Genomic DNA, 18,435 nt, shown 5'->3' with positions numbered 1-18,435 from the left:
AGTGGGTAGTAAAGATTTTAATGGGCCACAAATCTGTGTTTTCCTGTAGTAGTCTGCACACTGCAAATGTTTCCTTGTTAACATGGACATAATTTCCTGTTTTGTATTACAGCTTGTAAATCAGTGTCCGAAACAAAGGTGATACCTCATTCTGCCCGGCAGCCAGTATTTCTCCGTAGCATGTCTGCCCCTTCTGACTTGGAAATGATTGGGAATGAAGATTTGGAATTTACAAGATCTAACCCAAGGTATCTGGATTATTTATATCCAGACTGTCACAAAAATGTCTTCTGCAGTATTATATCACTAACATTAATAAAGTTATTCTCATATCAGTTTACATTAATTGCATTTTCTTTTTTTAACAGGAGACGAAATGTTACTAGTCACAGAAGTAGCTCTTTTACTTTTCTCCAGTCATTAGCTATTGAAGATAGCCGAGACAAGCCTACGTACAGTGTCTTACTTGGCCAGTTGTTTGCATTTATAGGAACCAATCCTGACCAAGCGGTATGTCAAGCTGACTAAATCCATTAAGACCCTAATTCAAGATTGAAAATGTGAGTTTGTTTTTAAGTAATTATGATATCACCTGCCTTTTTCAGGTATCTAGTAGTAGCTTCCTTTTAGCGGCGCAAACAAGATGGCGTCGTGGCAATACAAGGAAGCAGGCACTAGTGCACATGCGAGAGCTACTGACAGCAGCTGTTCGAGTTGGAGGTGTCACACATCTAGTCGGTCCAGTTACTATGGTACTTCAAGGTGGACCAAGGTAAGGAATACACCATAATGCCCCAATATTTATTATGTATACTGCATATCTACCATTTGTATACTCTTGTAACACTGTGTACTATTTGAGAATTATGAGGCCTTCTCAAATTTGTAATGCAGAGTTTCTGGGGTTTCTTGCAGACTGCATTCTGAATTACAGCATGTTCTTGTGATTAGAGCGGTATGTTCATATAGTGTCAAATTTGTAGGGTCTTAGAACCCTGTGGTGTTCATAGTGTGATCATTCTGTAGAGTTCTTGTTATGTTGTGGAGGGAGACCCGTTGTATGGATTATAAACTCCTGGGCAGCTATGCTTTTCTAGCCTTTGCTTTCTTGAAACAAGTGTTAGCTTGCGTTTTGGTGAGTGAGAAGTGAACTGAAGGGCTGCAGTGATTAGATTGCTGTCTTGTTTTAATGGGGCTGGCTGTTGTGCATAGCTTGGCAGATTTGGATAGCATGTGCATGGTTTCCGTGGTGTAAAAATTTGTTATACATTGAATTGTCTGTTGTTAATGGTGCTGCTATTTCTGCCCGTTTTGTTATCTTGTTTTAAGTTTTGTCTTGAAAGACTGACAATGTGAGATTTTGTTATGAAGTTTGATTGTTGTGATTATGTAGTGCGTTCTGCTGCAGGACATGAGGGTTAGTGCTGTGTTGACTGCTGTGATTATGTTCTTGTTTGGGTAAAGTGTGTATTCTCTCATTTATGGATTTTTCTTTCTAATCAAATGTATTTTTTTTTGGTGTGGCATGTTAATTACTATATTGGTCTTAGTGCTGTGTTTGCATTCATATGTAGCTTCAACGTTCCATTGTTTAGCCCAAGGTACATTGGTTTCTTGCAAGTACTATGTTATGTTAATTAAACCTAATATAGCGCATGACTTGCCTCAAAAGGCATCTCTGCGCTGCCAACAGACACATGCAGAAGTCAATTCAGTTAAAATAAGCTTATTTTCAGCAATTTCCTAAATTTATAATAATCAGTACAAAGACAAACATGAAGAGGTAAGTTGCTCCAATAAACCAGGGCCAGATAGGAAAAGGCTTAGTCACCGCGTCTAGTCAGACTGATACGGAGTACACTCAACAAAGCTTTGCCCATAGACCTTAGATTCCTGGTAGATAGATAACGTTTATGTTTCTGCTGAAGATATCTGTGGCCTTTACCCCGTAAAGGAGTTGTAAGTGATGCAACAGTTTTCAAAAGGGTTTTTCTGCCTTACTGGTAGCCAAGGTAATGCTTTCATCAATGGAGCGCCTGACAGAAGGTTGAGAACAAGCCTAACCGCAGTATTTTGCGCTACTTTTAATTTTGTAATAAGTGTCATTTGCTGCAGCCAGTAAAGCGGTGCCATAGTCCTGTCTATTAACTACTAGGACTGGACTAGTGTTCTTCTAGCAGAGATAGGAAGGTAGGGAAATGTTCTTTGTAGTAGGCGCTTAATGTGAAAGCAGATACCAGTAGTAGCCAAGATCTACTATTTAATAGACGGTGCTTTGTCTATTTTTAATCCCAGATTTTTCACAGTTTGTCTGGGAATCGGAACTGCGCCCGGTTGAGAGGGCTACCACTCATCAGACCAAAGAGTGCTTGCCTTGCCAAACAGCATAATCTCTGTCTTATCAACATTCAGCTGTAAGCAGTTGGCTGTGATCCATCCTAAAATTGCTTACATTCCCTTAGCAAAACGATCTTTAGTTTAGCCACATCTTAATCAAAAGTAAAGATCAGCTGAGTGTCATCAACGTAAGATATTATTTTCAAAGCTGAATAGCTCTACAGTCTTAGCAAAGGGGGGCCACATATATATTAAACAGTGTAGGTCTCAAACAAGAGCCCTGTGGAACACCCACAGGGCTTTTGTCAATCCGCATATTGTGAGATGTACAAGGACCAAGAGCAATGGTTTGGGTTCTGTTTCCCAAAAAGCTTTGGATCCATTTATAAGCTGTACCATAAATACCTGTCTCCTAAAGTCTCTGTAACAGCCTTGATGGACCTCTGCATCAAGCGAGAGTCTTAGAGAATCTGTGACGGCCAATAGTGCTGTCTCTGTACTATGAATTGGTCTAAACCCAGACTGCGAAGGGTCCAGAACCGAAGGGTAAACAACTAACAGGTAGGCTGTTAGTTGTTTATTAATTAGACCTTCTAAAAGTGTCCCCAGAAGGGGTAATAGTGATATTGGACGATAATTACATTGGTTATTGGAATCCAAATTGGCTTATTTTAGAATAGGTAGAACTTGGGCAGATTTCCACTCTTAAAGGAATAGTGCCTGATCCCACTGTTAAATTAAACAGTATCTTAAGAGCGGGGCAATCCGGTTGGAAAGTAGAGCCATAATCTTGGGAGGACAGAAGTCCAGAGGAGAACCGGATTTCACAATTTCTATGGCTCTCTGGACATCCTCTAGAGAGAAAGGTTGAAACTTGTCTAGAGTAGGATTACCCCCACAGGTTATCCTAGTAATGTCACTGCCTTCTTCAACAGGGATAATACAGTACTGATATATCTGATGTATTTTATCCTCAAAGCGGTTGGCAAGAGAATCAAATAATTCTTGTGACACACCTCAACAACCCCAGCTACCCCAACTTCACCACCCTCTGTAACATCCTCGCCAACATCGGACTAAAGCAACTCATCACCACACCGACACACAAGGCAAGACACACCATCGACCCCATCTTCGCAGGAGGAACAGCATTCACTTCAGCCACACCACGGAAACTGCCTTGAACCGACCACCACAGCGTACACTTACTCGTCGAGAAACCCAGGGCACTCAAACCCCCCCTCCCTCCCCCCACCACCCCCACCCCGCGAAGGAACTGGAGCAGTCATCAAGGAGCAACTCCACTCCACTCTCAACCGCGACAACCCAACCTTGCAGCCAGGGAATTCCACACTTGGATCTCCAACTACGCAGACCAGCTCGCCCTGCTATGCAACCAAACAGCCCCCTAGGAAAGCCGCCTGGTTCACCACCGATCTCCAAGAAGCCAGATGCACCTGCAGACGCCTGGAGAAGGATTGGAGAAACAGCAAGACATCTGGAAACTAAACCACTTACAAGGACGCCATGACAGACTACCACCAACTCATCAGATCCACCAAAAGAAACTTCATCCACAACAAATCCTCACCAACTCCAGCAACTCTTCAGCGTCATCCAGGAATTCACCAATCCCCACAGCGATGCCACGAACATCACCCCTTCCCAGGACCTCTGCGACAAGCTCGGAACCTACTTCCACTTGAAGATCAAAAACCTCTATGACCACTTCAACGCCCGTATTCCCGACTCCTGCAGCCAGCCCGCCAGACGGCTACACCAGCAAGCTCACCATCATCTCCTGGATGCCGATCATGACCTAAGAGACCGACTCAACCATGATAAGCATCCACTCAGGGGCCCCCACCGACCCCTGCGCACCACACATCTACCACACAGCCGCCAGCACCATCGCACTCGAACTACAATGCACCGTCAACACCACCTTCGAGACCGGCACCTTCACGACTGGAAAGGCGCAGAAGTCAGGCCCCTGCTCAAGAAGCCCTCAGCTGATCCCACGGACCGCGAGAACTAAAAGCTCATCTCACTCCTCCCCTTTCCGGCAAAAGTCCCGGAGAAGATAGTCAACGCAGAACTGACAAGGTTCATCGAAGACAATGCCGTCCTCGACCGGTCTTAATCCGGATTCCAAAGCAACCACAGCACAGAGAACGCCCTACTCGCCACCACAGACGACATCTGCACTCTCCTCGACCAAGGCAACACCACAGCCCTCATTCGACCTATCAGCAGCATTAAACACAGTCACCCATCGCACACTCGTAGCCAGACTATACAACGCGGGCATACAAGGAACCACCCTCAACTGGATCCGATCATTCCTCACAGGCAGAAGCCAAAGGATCAGACACCACCTTTCCTCTCTGAACCCATGGAAATCAACTGCAGAGTCCCACAAGGGTCATCGCTCAGCCCAACCCTCTTCAACATCTGCTTGGCCCCTTTGCCGCCATCGTCCGACATCACAGCCTCAGCATAGTATCCTACGCTGACGACACCCAGTTCATCCTCTCCCTCACCAAGGACCCCACCACCACCAGACTCAACTTCCAGGACGCAATGCAGGATGTCGCAGCCTGGATGAGCAACAGCTGCCTTACGCTCAACTCTGAGAAGACAGAAGTCATAATCCTCGGAACCACCCCGTCAGCATGGAACAACACCTGGTGGCCCACCGTCCTCGGCAGTCCACCGACCACCCCGTATCCCTCAAGAAACCTCTGTATCGTTCTCGACTCCTCCCTCTCCATGAACCGACAAGTCAACGCTGTCGCCTCCAGCTGCTTCAACACCTCTACATCCTCCGCAAGACTTTCAAATGGACCCCCTCCCCCGAGTCTAGGAAGACAGTCACCCACGCACTGATTACCAGCAGGTTGGACTACAGAAACGCCCTGTACACTGGCCTAAACAAGTCTGTACACTGCATGCTCCAGACGATACAGAACACCGCCGCCAGATTCATCCTCGGCATCTCTCTCTCTCGACATGAGCACATTAGCCAACACCTACATAAGCTCCACTGCCTCCCTGTTGAGAAGAAAATCAACTTCAAGATTCTCACCCACTCCTACAAATGCCTACACAACACCAGACCCCAATACCTCAACGACCGAATTGCCCTCCACGTACCCAAAAGAAACCTCTGATCAGCCGACCTCGTCCTCGCCAAAACTCCATGCATCCACAGAGCCAAAGCAGGGGGAAGATCCTTCTCCTACCTTGCAGCCAAGACCTGGAACGAGCTCCCGATCGACATCAGATGCGCCCCCTCCTCGGACACCTTCAGGAATACTCAAGACCTGGCTCTTCGACTGAACAGAACTGCTGACCCTCCCCCCCACCAGCACCATGAGACCTTCACAGGTGAGTAGCGAGCTTAAAATTCCCTGATTAATTGACTGGTTGTTTGAGTGCAAGCCTGAGGATTGATAAAATCGTGTAGAATTTTAAATAAAACTTTAGATGAATTTACCTGGCTGTTTGATTTGAGTCGTAAAGTAACTCTTCTGATTGGACTTGATATTTTGATGATACCTAGAAAAGGCTTCTTTATAGATATCCTTATCCCTTAAGTTTTTAGTTCTACACCATCTTCTCTCACGTTTTTTGCAAGCTGATTTTTCTAGCTTTAGCTCAGTGGTATACCAGGAGACAGATAGATGCTGTTTAGTATTACCCCTCCTTTTCAATGGAGGAATGTTATCAGAAGCCACAATTAAGGCCTTATTAGAATCCGCTAGACCTAGATATCAGAATCATTTACTCCTAATGCTGGTTTGAAAAAACTCAGTGAAAGAACGGGTGAAACTAAATGCCAAGCTATTCTCACTGTTTTATTATCTGCTTTACTTTTCTCTATATCAGTTGATTGTGGGAATTTAAAGGGGACCACACATTGATCTGTCCATGTCAGAGGCATGGCGCACCACAAGTAACAGAATCATAATGATTGGCCTTTTAAGTGTGTAGGGCTTTAATTTTTGATGCAGACTCAGCGATTCTAGATCTGCCATAAGTTGCACAGCCTCCGGATTTTTTTTTTTGATAATCAACTTTATGGTATTTGCAAAACAGAGACCGAAAGGAAAATTCATTGGTCGCAGCTCAATCAGTAGCAGATAGAATGAGATAATAGCCTCTGGATTTAATTGATCTTTTCCATGGTAGTTGAAATCCCCCACTAGGAGAAAAGCTTTCATCGACAAGACTTGTCGCTATTGCTTCTACCAAACACTTGCTAAAATCCTGGCGGATGGTACGTGAGTGCGCCTTTTCAGTTTCCTGTAGGAGAAAATTAAATTAAATTTTTAAAATGCCTAATCCATTACTTTGGAATTTGAGGTGTCGACACATGACACTTTAATTCTGTTTTTAAAAACGATGCCGATTCCGTCTCTTCATTTCAAAACCTCTGTCTCATCACAGTATCTGGTAATTTTCGGGAATTACCCATGTAATTTCCGTAAAATATGTGGCATTAGCCAAGTTTATGTAAAAAGGCAAACATCTGAGCACGAAGATGTATTAAGATCCCACACTTCTGTAGAGTGTTTAGATAAAGATCTAATATTGCAGAAAAAGCTATTCCTATTTTGTCCAGTTTTTTAATTAGTAGGATGTACTTCCTTTCGAGGGCCTGTAGAGAGAGGGGCAGCAAGAAGACTAGATAGAGCTTTTTCACTAGAAGACGAATTTTTATTGTTGTGCTTTTAGAGTAAAAAGTTTTCGTTTTGGTATTTTTTCATGACATTTTATTTTATACAAACAGTAGAATGTAAATGGCTATTATGGGATCATGGTACACTTTACAGTAGATAGTTTACATTTTTGAAAATAGATCAGTAGCTGAAGGAAGGAATATTTTTGTGAGTAATTTTCTTTTTCCTGCCCACTCTGTCATATTGATTTGTTTTCAGCTGAGAGTACTTGCCTAGTTATTTTCATCTCATCCATACAGGATAATTTCAGCCTAACATGTCTACCATGAAGTTCACTTGTTTGATTTTCAGTTTATGTTTCTAGTGCTCATTGAGCTTGTCAGCACTGGACCTACTGATGGATACATATGCTTGTGTATTCCTCAATTATTGAGTTACCCCCATGCGCAGCATTTCACTGACATTTTTCTTCATAGCTGTCCCACGTCAATGAGGATGTCCTAATGCATTAGCTCCACACGTGATTTCATGTGACATCATCGGAGCCATAAAAAGTCCTCGTCAGCATGCTGACCTCAGTTCCCCTTTTTCCACGCCGTTGTCACATAAGTTCCGCTCCGAAGTTTACGACTCTGCGCCCTGTGACTCTGCCTCAAGCACTGAGGCAGATAAATCAGACTCCATGACCTGAGCCAGATTCGGTGGTTCTTCATATGGCGCCAGAGCCCTCAAACTAGGATTCGGTGTATCTGAAGTTCCTGGCTCGGATCCTTCCAACTTTCTTCATGCTATGTTTAGCATTTTTAGGGCTGCAACTCCATCTTGTGCGCCTGCGGGCCCTACCCCCCCACCCCCTTTTCTGAATCGTGCGGGCCCTATGGGTCCTCTTTCTTATTCGCTTGGAGGCTTCCAAGCTCACTTACAGCAGACACCTTTAATGCCATTCATGTCTATGACTCTGCTAGCCTGGCCTCCACCGGTGCCGAGACAGTCTATGCTGAAGACTGCTTAAATGTCTGAAACCGGTACCCGGAAGCTTGTTTCCGGTCCAGAGAAGGCATGGCTTGGCAGTTCGGGCTTGTCTGTTCCCATGAGGCACAGGGTCACACTGATTTGTGGGGCTGGACTGTTCCCATGAGGCACAGGGTCACAATGATTTGCATATGGACATGTCTGAACTGGGGTGGCAGAGTGGGCTAAAGAACGGTGATGGATTAAACTCAGATGTGTTGACTGGGTGTGAGTGTTTGATTGGTTCAGATGCTCCGTCCATCACCACCCACTTTTGTACGTCTTGATCCGAACCAGCGTCAGTTCATCCTCAGCCGGCTTCACCGGCTCCACCTTTGGATTGTCCTACAGCATCACTACTGAAGTCGCCGCTGATGCCAAGGATCATACACCCTAGGGAATCTCAAGGTTGCTGGAAGAGGAAAGATATCAGGAAGAACTTGAAGGTGCTGAAGAAGGAGAAATTGTAGGTTTGGATTTTGAATTTAAAGGCTTAGAGAATGCTAGTGGATTGGATACCTCCCCCGAGTGGGAGTTGTCTCCGAAGGGTTTGCCGCCTCCATATGTAACATCTTATGATGCAGTGATAAGAAAGGTGCTGGATATATTGGATTTGCCTCTTCCTTCTGCCGAATTAAAGTCCAATATTCTTACAGAGGTACTTCATTTGTTTGCCTCTTCTTCAGAGCCCTTATTACCTTTTAATGAGGCATTAACGGAACCTATCCTTGGGATCTGGCAAAAGCCTATGATCTCTACTGCGGTTTCAAGATCAGTGGCCAGAATATATGAGGCTGCTCTAGGAGACCCTGCATTTTTATCATCACACCCCATGCCTGAAAGTGTGGTGGTTCAGGCTTCATGCTCCTCTAAGTTGTCTTTTGATTCATTCACTACTACTACTGCTGATGGGGAGTCCAAAAGGATGGAGCAATCAGCCAACAAAAAGTATTTTCCTCTGGGAGTGTGCCTTCAAATCTACTAACACAACTTGTCTATTGGGGTGTTATGTGCATGTCTTGATGGACTCCCCTTTACAATCTGGGCTTGACCCTGCAGTCTCGGTGACAAGAGCCCTGGATTCTTCTTTGGCTACTAGACGTCATGCCCGATTGAGGGGGGTCGGGCTTTTCGCCACATGTTCAGGCTACTCTTTTGGACTTAACATTCAATGGTTCTTGTTTATTTGGATCCAAGGTCGATTCTGCGCTGCTGCGATTTAAAGACAGTAGAGCAACTGAAAGATCCTTAGGACTTCATACCAAGCCCAGGTACTATAAGCAATTTTCCATATTTTGAAGATTCTCAAGGAATTTTCCCTTTCTGGCGAGTAGGAAAACAAACCAACTTTTGTCCTCTGTCTGTGAAAACGGAACAAATGTGACAAGATAACAAGATTTAAAGGCATTTTTATCGCTCACAATGTTAAAGATGCCTTTAAATCTTGTAATCTTGCCACATTTGCTCCGCTTTCAGAGACGGAGGTCATGTAGGTTGCAGTTAGGTCGAGGAGATTTTTTAAGGTACTAGTCCTGCAGGACTAGTACCATTTTCTGGATTTTTCTAGCCCATTTGTTACACAGGCGATTTAAGGAATATTTGTAAGTTTTCAAAATTAACACTTGGAAGAATTTCTGGCAAAAACCAGGCAATGTATTCCTATAGAGGAAAAGTGGGTTACCAGTAAATCACGGTTATAATTACTTTTGAGGGTCAGCAAATGAGTAATTTCGTTTTTGTTGTTAGGACGATTTTTAAGGAATATTTCAAAGTTGCACAGCACAACACTTACTAGAAATTCTGAGTGAAACCCAGCCAATGTTAGCCTATGGAGAAAATCAAGTTATCGGTCTTTGGGTAAGTACTCGGCTGGCAGAGTTAAGGTTCTGGGGGTAGACTCAGGGGTCTCCCAGGGTCAGGTAAGTACAGTCATTACACCCTCAGCGGCACAGGGGCAGCCAGGTGCAGAGTGGGTGGGCCCAATGTTATCCTATAGAGGATAGGGGGGCCTTTGGTTGGTGGCTGCTAGCAGGCACACCACGCAGCTGTGGAAGCTGAGCTCCTGGTCATTTACACAGGGCAAGTGGGGAAGTAAGGAAGGATAGTTGCAGCAGTTCCATTGGCACTTTGGCGACTGGGTGCAGGGTGCTTTTGGGCCCCCAATGTATTTCAATGGGAAAGCCGGAAGTTGACAAAAGGCTGCAGGCTCAGGGGCGGAGATTCTTCAAGTGCAACCACCACTTCGAGAGGTAAGTTGGAATGTCGTAGGCCACACGGTGCAGTGGGGCGCCCAGTGCAGGGGTGTCTTATGGTGTCAGGAAATCTTACCCTCAGCTGCTGGCGGTTGGAGGGGTCCCTTGTGAGGCTACAGGCGTCGTCAGGAGTATCAAGGTGGGTCCTTGGGTGCTGGATTCTGGGTCACAGTTGCCAGTGGGACATCCTTGGGGTCTTTGTTCACTCAGGCACGGGCTGGGCTCGATGGGTGAAGAGTGTGCTGGACTCGCGGTTTCTGGCTGGCACCAGGGGTTGTTGCTGTTTGAGCAGAAGCACTGTTCGTAGGAGTCCCAGTCTTTAGATGAGCAAGGCAGTCAGGTCCTCTGGGGTTTTCAAGGTTGCTGTCCACAGGAGACGCCAGGATCTAGAAGGAGCAGGTTCAAGGATCAACAGGCTGGTAGGGCTGGGGCCAAGTCAGTTGGTGTTGTCCTCTTGTTAGCAGCTGCACGTCAGGTCTTCTTTCTTCTTGTTCTTCTTGTTGTTTCAAAATCGGGATCTGAGGAAGGAAGGTTCAGGGTGTCCCTAAATACTAAATTTTACAGGCTTGGGAAGGTCAGGGACCAATGGGTCCCTTCCCTGGGGTGAGTACACCCCCTATCCTGCCACTCTCCTGTGGGAGGGGCGCAGGAGCCTGTCTCTGATTGGGCAGGGCTCCTCATCCTCAAGATGGCAAGAGCCCTGAGTTGTGCTTTACCTCGCCTCCCCCACCTGAGGGGTGGGGTTGGCAGAGGCTGGCACACCCCCGTTCCTCACCCAGGTTTTCCTGCCTATCTTCCCGCCAGAGTGGTGGTCAGAACCGGTGGGGGCCAGTTGCTGAGTACAGCAAGTGGCCTGGAGAAGCTCACAAAGGCGGCATGCCTTTGGAGCTCCCCCTGCCCATCGTGGGGGCGGAGGCCTAGCACCTCGCCCCAGGATGTGCATTGTTGCAGGCCCACGAGAGCGGATGGCTCTCTACCAAGGGGTCCAGCAACATGTCAGCTGGGTGGCAGCCTAGGCAGCCTCTCAGTCAGGACACGGGTTGTAGGTTAGTTTCAGGGGGCAACTCTAAGTTGCCCTCTGTCGAGCATTGTACATTAAATCCCACACTGGCATCAGGACCCTAATTCTTAGTTTACAGCCCTCACCCACGGATGAGTTGCTGTCCGCTCCTCAGAGGGCTAAAGAGACCGGTGCAGCATTCATTAGGGTTGTCTCCTTGGCCGCTCGTGTTCAGAATATGCAACCCCCTTCAGTCCCCCTGCCAGTTAACCCGCTGTTGGATGTCCTCCACCACGGTTTGGGGAATGTAGAGCTGCTTCTACCCTTCAAAGCCACTCTTTATGATGCCCTTTTGGGCACCTGGGCTCGGCCTGCTTCCGGTGATTTGGTGGCTCGTTCTATCTTGCACCGCCACCATCCTGCTCCACATGACCCAGTTTCTTATTTGTTCACCCGGACGCACAGTGTTTTGTCCTGCAAACTGCTTTTCCTTCCTTGCCTCATCTGCTGCTTCCTCCCTCCCAGGAGTCCAGATGGCAGGAGTTTTTGGGCTGTAACATTTTCGCCTCCACTAGCGCAGCTCTTCGATCACTAAATACAGTGTGTGTCTTGGCTCAGGTTACTTATGCCCTTTGGTACTCTGCTGAGTCTCTTTTATCGGCCACTTCTGAGGGCGCTCGTGTTGTCTTCCTTCATCTTCTCCGTGATGGCGTGATTTGGCGGAATTTACAATCCGCTCGGCATTGAATACTGCGGATTCCTTAGGTTGTGCTATGGCTTGTTCGGTTGCCCTACGGCGCCATGCTTGGTTGCGGGATGGTGTCTTTCTGGAGAATATCCGGGAACGCCTTGTTGATCTACCCTTTGATGGGGTCTTTTTGTTCAATGTCCATGCTGATTCGGCTGTTCAGCGCCTCCTTACAGGCTTTCGTTCTCCCCCATTGGTCTGTATTTCGCACGTCTCCATTTGACATGTTCTGGGGTGGTTATCCTTTTATTCAGCGTCCACCAGTTGCACTATGCGTTTTTTAGACTGGCGGTAAGCCTACTGTGGTGGTGTTCCACAGGTTGTTTGTGTTTGGTCCTCTGACTATGGTTTGCCCTAAGAGGTGTTCCCCCGTGGTTCTTGGGGATGTGCCATACTCCAAAGTGGGGTACCTGTATGCTATTGTATAGCTCTGCTGTGCATCAGGCGAGCATAGAGGCCTCTTTGGGTTCCCTACGTTCAATGACGCCATTGTCTTACCGTTGCACAGTGTTCAGTGTTGTGCCTTTTGGCGCTATCTCCTATACGCAATTGGTCTCACCTTGCTTGAGCCTTGCATCTGTACCTCATTCTCCTCTTTTGGAGGTTTTCAATATATTTCAATAGGCTTCAAAACGCGGCTAGCTTCTGCCACGGGTGCACTGCGTGGTCTTAGCTCGACCCCCTTTGCTAGATACATTTTATCTACAAATTGCCGTGGCGTATCCCCTTTCTATCTCTCCACCTCCCTTTGCTACTGCCAAGTCTGGTCCTATGTCTGTTTTTCAAGGAGCAATTCAGTGCTTGTACTCGAGCTTGCCTCGTTCTGCACGGCGGTGTCTTTTCTACTACCTTTAAGTGCCCTTTTGTGTCTTTTCCTGCATCTTCGGCATTACGGATTCCTTGCGTTCCACTCCTGGGGTGGTCCCCCCGCTTGACAATGCTTTTTTCTTGGTGTTCATATACTAAACATTTCCACTCTTCCGTGGGTGGGTGGATTTCTCCTCAGTCGGAGGAATTGGTCTGGAGAGATGAGGTTCTTCTCAACAGTTATGCGTGTTCCTATTGGCACTTTCGGTGCCTCTGCGGCCACTCCCTTCGGATGTGTCTTTTTCACTGGGTGTCACCCTACTCTATGTCCCCTGTGCCTGCGGGACAGCTCCTCTGATGCAGGTCGTCCCAAGTGCTGCACCCTTCTTCTCTGTATTTCGTGGGTGAGTTCTCACCTCAGCCTTCAAGCTGTCTGGTTGGGCAGTTCCATGCTCATTTTAGCTTCACCCCCTTGTTACCTCTGTGGCTGTCTGCTCTGTGCATGTTTTAGTTGTGGTCCGTTTCAGCGTGCCTCCGAGTGATGCTGTTTGCCCCTGCCACCTCTTTTGGTGACTAGGTGTGCGCTTGGCGTGTCTTTTGTTCCCGCCTATACTTCTAAGATGTTGCTCAGTTCCTGCCTCTTGCCCTTCGCTTCCTGGATGTGGCCTCTCCGGCCTTCCTTGCGTGGGCTAGCCTGGTAGGCCCTGATTACATTTCTTCAGGTTATCCTCTAGCTTTCATTGTGTCCACTTACTGCACCGTTGAGCTAGGAGTAATCCTTCTTCCTCCTTCATTCTGGACTCCCTCTTCTGTTCTGGTATATGGCTAGTGCTGTTTATGCATCTAATACTCATACAGGTATGGTGTCGCCATTCTGACAGTTTGGAATGCCTTGTCTTTTGCTCTTCGAGCTACTTGGGTTGCTGTCTAGCTGTTCCGCCTCAGCCTTCCCCATAGTCAGTCACTCTGTTGCTGTCTCAGTGCTTTGGGCACTTTCTGTTGTTCTGTCGCAGTCCCTCCTCCCCCTTGGGGTTATGGCTGTGGTAGCTATTCTAAGTTAAGGAATCTGCGGCTAGATGTCTCTATCAGATGTACTAGTTACTTACCTTCGGTAACGATGTATCTGGTAGAGACGTTGTCTAGCAGCAGATTCCTTAATGCCCACCCATCCTCCCCGTTCTTCGAGGACCTTGCCAGGTGGGCTTCTCCACTTTGCCTCCTTTCAGTTGCCATTGGTTTTCTTACAAGGTGCTCACATGGTTATAACCTTTTTAAAAATTGCCATATTTGGCTGCCTCCCTCCAGGTGGCTTCTTACCTGTAAAACGGTGCCTTTTGATTCAGCGTCATCAGGAGATTCTTCTTCTTCTTCTTCTCCTGTTGCCTTCCCTCCCTCCCGCCTTCTCCATTGATTTAGCGCTATTGTCTCCTTTATAGTCGCCTTCTTGGGGATCTGCTGGACTGTGTTTCTGCCTTCCTCTTTCTATAGTTGAAGTGCTATCCTTTTCATACCTTCTTGCAGTAGACTGTTGTTCTTCCTGTGCCCCATCCTTGTTGGCCAGCACAGTTCTACGTGGTAATAACAATCTATCTTTGTCTGTCGAGAAATTCTTCCCTTGTTACTCAACCTGTGGGGAGGGTCCAGGCTTTGATTGCGGCGTTCTTTGTCAGAACTTGCTCTGCCCTTACTTCTTCACTTATATGGAGACAGTGGCTAATGCTGTCTTTTATGATGGTGTTTTGCACCATCCGCCTTCTTTCTTTTACGGATTTTTCATCCTTCGCACACTGTTCCCATACTTGCACAGTTTTGTTGGTGGTTCTGCGTTGTGCCGCAGAAAAGTTTCTCCGATGAAAACTGACGTCAGTGCTCTAGGAGGGAATTATATGACCTCGCAGATGTCACGTCCGCGGACGACGTCAGGTCGGCCTTGTGAGGTGCTGTCCCCTGGCGTGCAAAGGTGCTGCTGCTGCAAAAGCAAATCTGGATCCAGTCTGATGCCTGGGGATATTCTAAGTTAAGGAATCTACAGCTAGACAACGTCTCTACCAGATCCATTGTTACCGAAGGTAAGTAACTCGTATGTTCCATTGCTTCGGAGTAGTAGCCACACTTCCTGCATTTGATACTAGTGCTGGAGCAACGCCATTTGGGTAAGTTCCATTCTCCCATCCACAGGGCCATGAACTTTAGTTTAGAAAAAAGTGCAAACGTGCTCGATAAGTAGAATGATTCCACCCCTGGTTTAAAATCAGAAATTACAGCCCAGGCATGTTTCTTTTTGACAAGGATACCCTATCAAAAGTGGAAAGACCACAGCTGGACGCTTCTCTTGATGACTGCTTTCAGCGCTGGCTGGGATGGGTTTGTTCCCCAATATTCCTTGGCTCCAGGTAGTTGCAGACAATGGTCTAGGTGATGCCGGTGTCAGCAGCTGGAGTGGCAATTCAGTATTTCGTTCCAAAGTCTGGCCTCCAGACTGCCCTCCTGGGCGTTTTGCAGTCTGTTACAAAGCTTTATAAACGCACCTGCCTCAAAGCATTGAGGGTCAAATAGGCCTAGTTCGAGCCTAACTCGAGATGGTGATGCAGATCTTGGCAGGGGAAAGGTGCATTTAAAAATGTTGATGGCCATTTGATTTAATAAGGTGCTTATTGCACCCTTCATGATCTCATGTCCATATAGCAGAGATTTATTAATCTTTGCCTTTATCACCTTCAACATTGGTGGTCAGACTCAGGCCTAGTAGTAGTTTCGACAGTTTCACAGAAGCAACCTCAAGTGACAGGGCTTTGGCCCTTAGTGCTTCTTTCTGCTTTGTAAACAGACCTCTGGTGCCAAGGAAAATTTCCAGATATTTGTAATGGGATACTGATTCGATCTTTTTGTTGTCAAAGAACCACCCTCCACTCAGCCGCTTTTGCTTCCCAAAGGAAATTGTTTTCGTTTTTTGAGAAGTTCATCTCAAGGAAATTTTAGATTGAGTACGGGAGCAACTCAGCAAGTAGCCTCCTGCAGTCTCCAGTTTCCGATGCAAGGAGCATTGAGGGACGCATCTCAGTTAGATTGGGGCGTTCAGCTTCTCTACATTCCCCCCATACCGTGGATTCCTCAGGTTCTGGGAAAGATTTTCCATGACCGGTCCCAAGCCATATTAATAGCCCCAGATTGGACACGAAGGGTGTAGTACACAAACCTTCTTTACTTATCATTGTGCCCTCTGCTCCATCTCCCTCTCAGAGCAGACCTCCTCTTACAATCGCTGAGGCAGGTTTTTCACCCCCACCTCTAGAGCCTGTACCTTCATGCCTGGAATTTGAACGGGGCTACCTGAGTTCTCTCGCTCTCCCACCTGATGATGTGAATGTTATTTTAGTGTCCAGAAGACCCTCCACCATGACGGGCTATGCCGGCAGATGGGCAAAATTTGGTAAGTGGTGTTGAGAGAAAGTCAATTGACCCTTTGAAAGCCCACTTTTGTTTTAAGGTTTGAGCTTTCCCCGGCGCAACAAAGTTGTGCCGTTGTAACTGCTAAACTATATCTATCTGCTTTATCGACAATTCTTTGTTTGCCGGATCAGCCTTCACTTTTAAAATCTCTTATTGTTATGAGATTTATTAAAAGTCTGACTAAGTTTCCTCCCACTCCGTTTATAATACCTCAGTGGGATCTTAATGTTGTACTTAGGTTTTTGATGGGGTCTCCTTTCGAGCCCTTGCATACTTGTCCATGGAGGTTTCTCACCTTTAAAACTTTGTTTTTTGTTGCTATTATATCTGCTAGAAGGGTAAGTGAATTGCAGACCCTTACCTCCAGGCCTCCCTCCACATCCTTCCATGCAGATAAAATGGTGCTTAGGACCAGAGCTACTTTCCTGCCTAATGTGGTCACTCTGTTCCACCCGGGACAATCCTTTACCTCGTCTTCATTCTCTCCTCCCCTACATCCATCAAAGGAGGAAGAGAAACTTCATCATTTGGACCCGAATAGGGCAGTGAGTTTTTATATGGACAGGACCCAAGAGTTAGGATTAGACAGCTAGCTGTTCGTAGGATATGTGGGCAAAATGAAGGGGAAAGCAGTCCACAAGAGAACTTTATTCAGATGAACAATCCTGTGATCAAGATTTGTTATGCCTTGGCTAAGGAGGAGCCACCTGAAGGTATTCGAGCTCATTCTTCCAGAGCTAAATCTTAAGCTTCTGCTTTGGCTAGAGGGGTCCCTGTAATTGACATCTGCAAAACAGAAACTTGGGTCTCCCTCCATGCTTTTGCAAACCATTATTGCTTGGATTTGTTAGTGAGGAGGGACAGCCATTTTGCTTGTCCTATGTTGCAGGATTTTTTGGTATAGGCAGGCAGGTAGGCACCCTCCTCTGAGTGCGGCCTGCTTGGGAATTCTATTCAAAAGTTGAGGAATCCACATGCAGGTGTATCCATCAGAAGAACAAGTTACTTATCTTCGGTAACACTTTTTCTGGTGGATATAGTATCTGTCTGCGGATTCTTTACTGACACACCCACCTGCCCCTTGCCTGCTTGCTTATACAGAAAACAAGTTTGTATAGATCTTTCATATGAATGTTTTTCTATTTAAATCACGAAGAGGCCATTGATTTGGCAATTCAATAGCATGTGGTTAGTTCTTTTATTTGCTATGTATGGTATACTCTGTATACCTGTTGAAACTGTTGGTTCATCCGTTCGCCTCGAGGAAACGGGAAAAATTGGTGGAACTGACGTTGGCACGCTGACAAGGTATTCTTGTGGTTCTGATGACATCACTTGGAGTCGCGTGCGGAGCGTATGCATTACGGCATAGACATGGGAGAGCTATGAAGAAAAGTTTCTGTGAGATGCTACTCATGGGGTAACTCAAAAGGTGAGGAATCCACAGGCAGATACTGTATCCACGAGAAAAAGCGTTCCGATGGAAAGTAACTTGTTCTTTTTTACAGTCACATGTGAATTATTTCCCATCGTCCAGATGGGAGTCCCAATAGTTTAAACATAACCAATAGTGTTTATTTAGTAACACATTCATCTATTTGAATGCTTCCCACCATGAACATTTGCAGTAAATGTACTGAGCCTACCACCTTTTTGCAGCTTTCTACTGCATGTCATTTGAGAGTGAGTTCATTAAACCTTTTCTATTCCAGTTCTGTTTGCTCTTCCTTCAACTTGCTAAACATTTTTCCCAGGGACACTTCCTGTACCCTGCTGCTGATGTCTTCTTGTGGGACTGTTATTCTAGGGTCTTTGCACCATAGAACTGTCTTTCATTAGTCTAATCGACAACCTTGTTAAGACATTTTGCTTGTAGAAAAAGATGATCCTCACAATTAATGATTATACTTCCTCCATTCATGTCCCAAATTTAAAGATTGTAACATGGATTGGCCCTTCTCTTCATAAACCCGGAAGAGCTGAGAACATGATAGTACTCTGTGCTTTTATGGTTGCCGCACCCCCCCCCCCCCCACCCCAGGGGGTGCCCCCTCTACAGTGGATGTAACTGAGGAGTTCCTGTCACACACCGTTAAAAAAGCATGTAAATAGTGTTTCAATGTGGCTTTCTCTAAATCCAATGTA

The 18,435-nt window shown here is 46.3% G+C and overlaps 1 protein-coding gene across 1 annotated transcript in view; it reads left to right on the top strand.

Annotated features, from left to right (window-relative positions):
• HECTD4 (HECT domain E3 ubiquitin protein ligase 4) overlaps positions 1–18,435 on the top strand; it is a 2,691,195-nt gene that overhangs the window by 741,821 nt on the left and 1,930,939 nt on the right. The window contains exons 30-32 of the mRNA XM_086943079.1: positions 113–248; positions 369–510; positions 606–772. Of these exons, the coding sequence (XP_086799205.1) occupies positions 113–248; positions 369–510; positions 606–772 (445 nt within the window). The remainder of the gene's footprint in view (positions 1–112; positions 249–368; positions 511–605; positions 773–18,435) is intronic.

This window comes from Lissotriton vulgaris, chromosome 11 (genome assembly GCF_964263255.1).
Source record: "Lissotriton vulgaris chromosome 11, aLisVul1.2, whole genome shotgun sequence".
NCBI classification, from domain to species: domain Eukaryota; kingdom Metazoa; phylum Chordata; class Amphibia; order Caudata; family Salamandridae; genus Lissotriton; species Lissotriton vulgaris.
The sequence above is the reverse complement of the archived record's forward strand: the minus strand, read 5'-3'. Positions and strand labels throughout refer to the sequence as shown.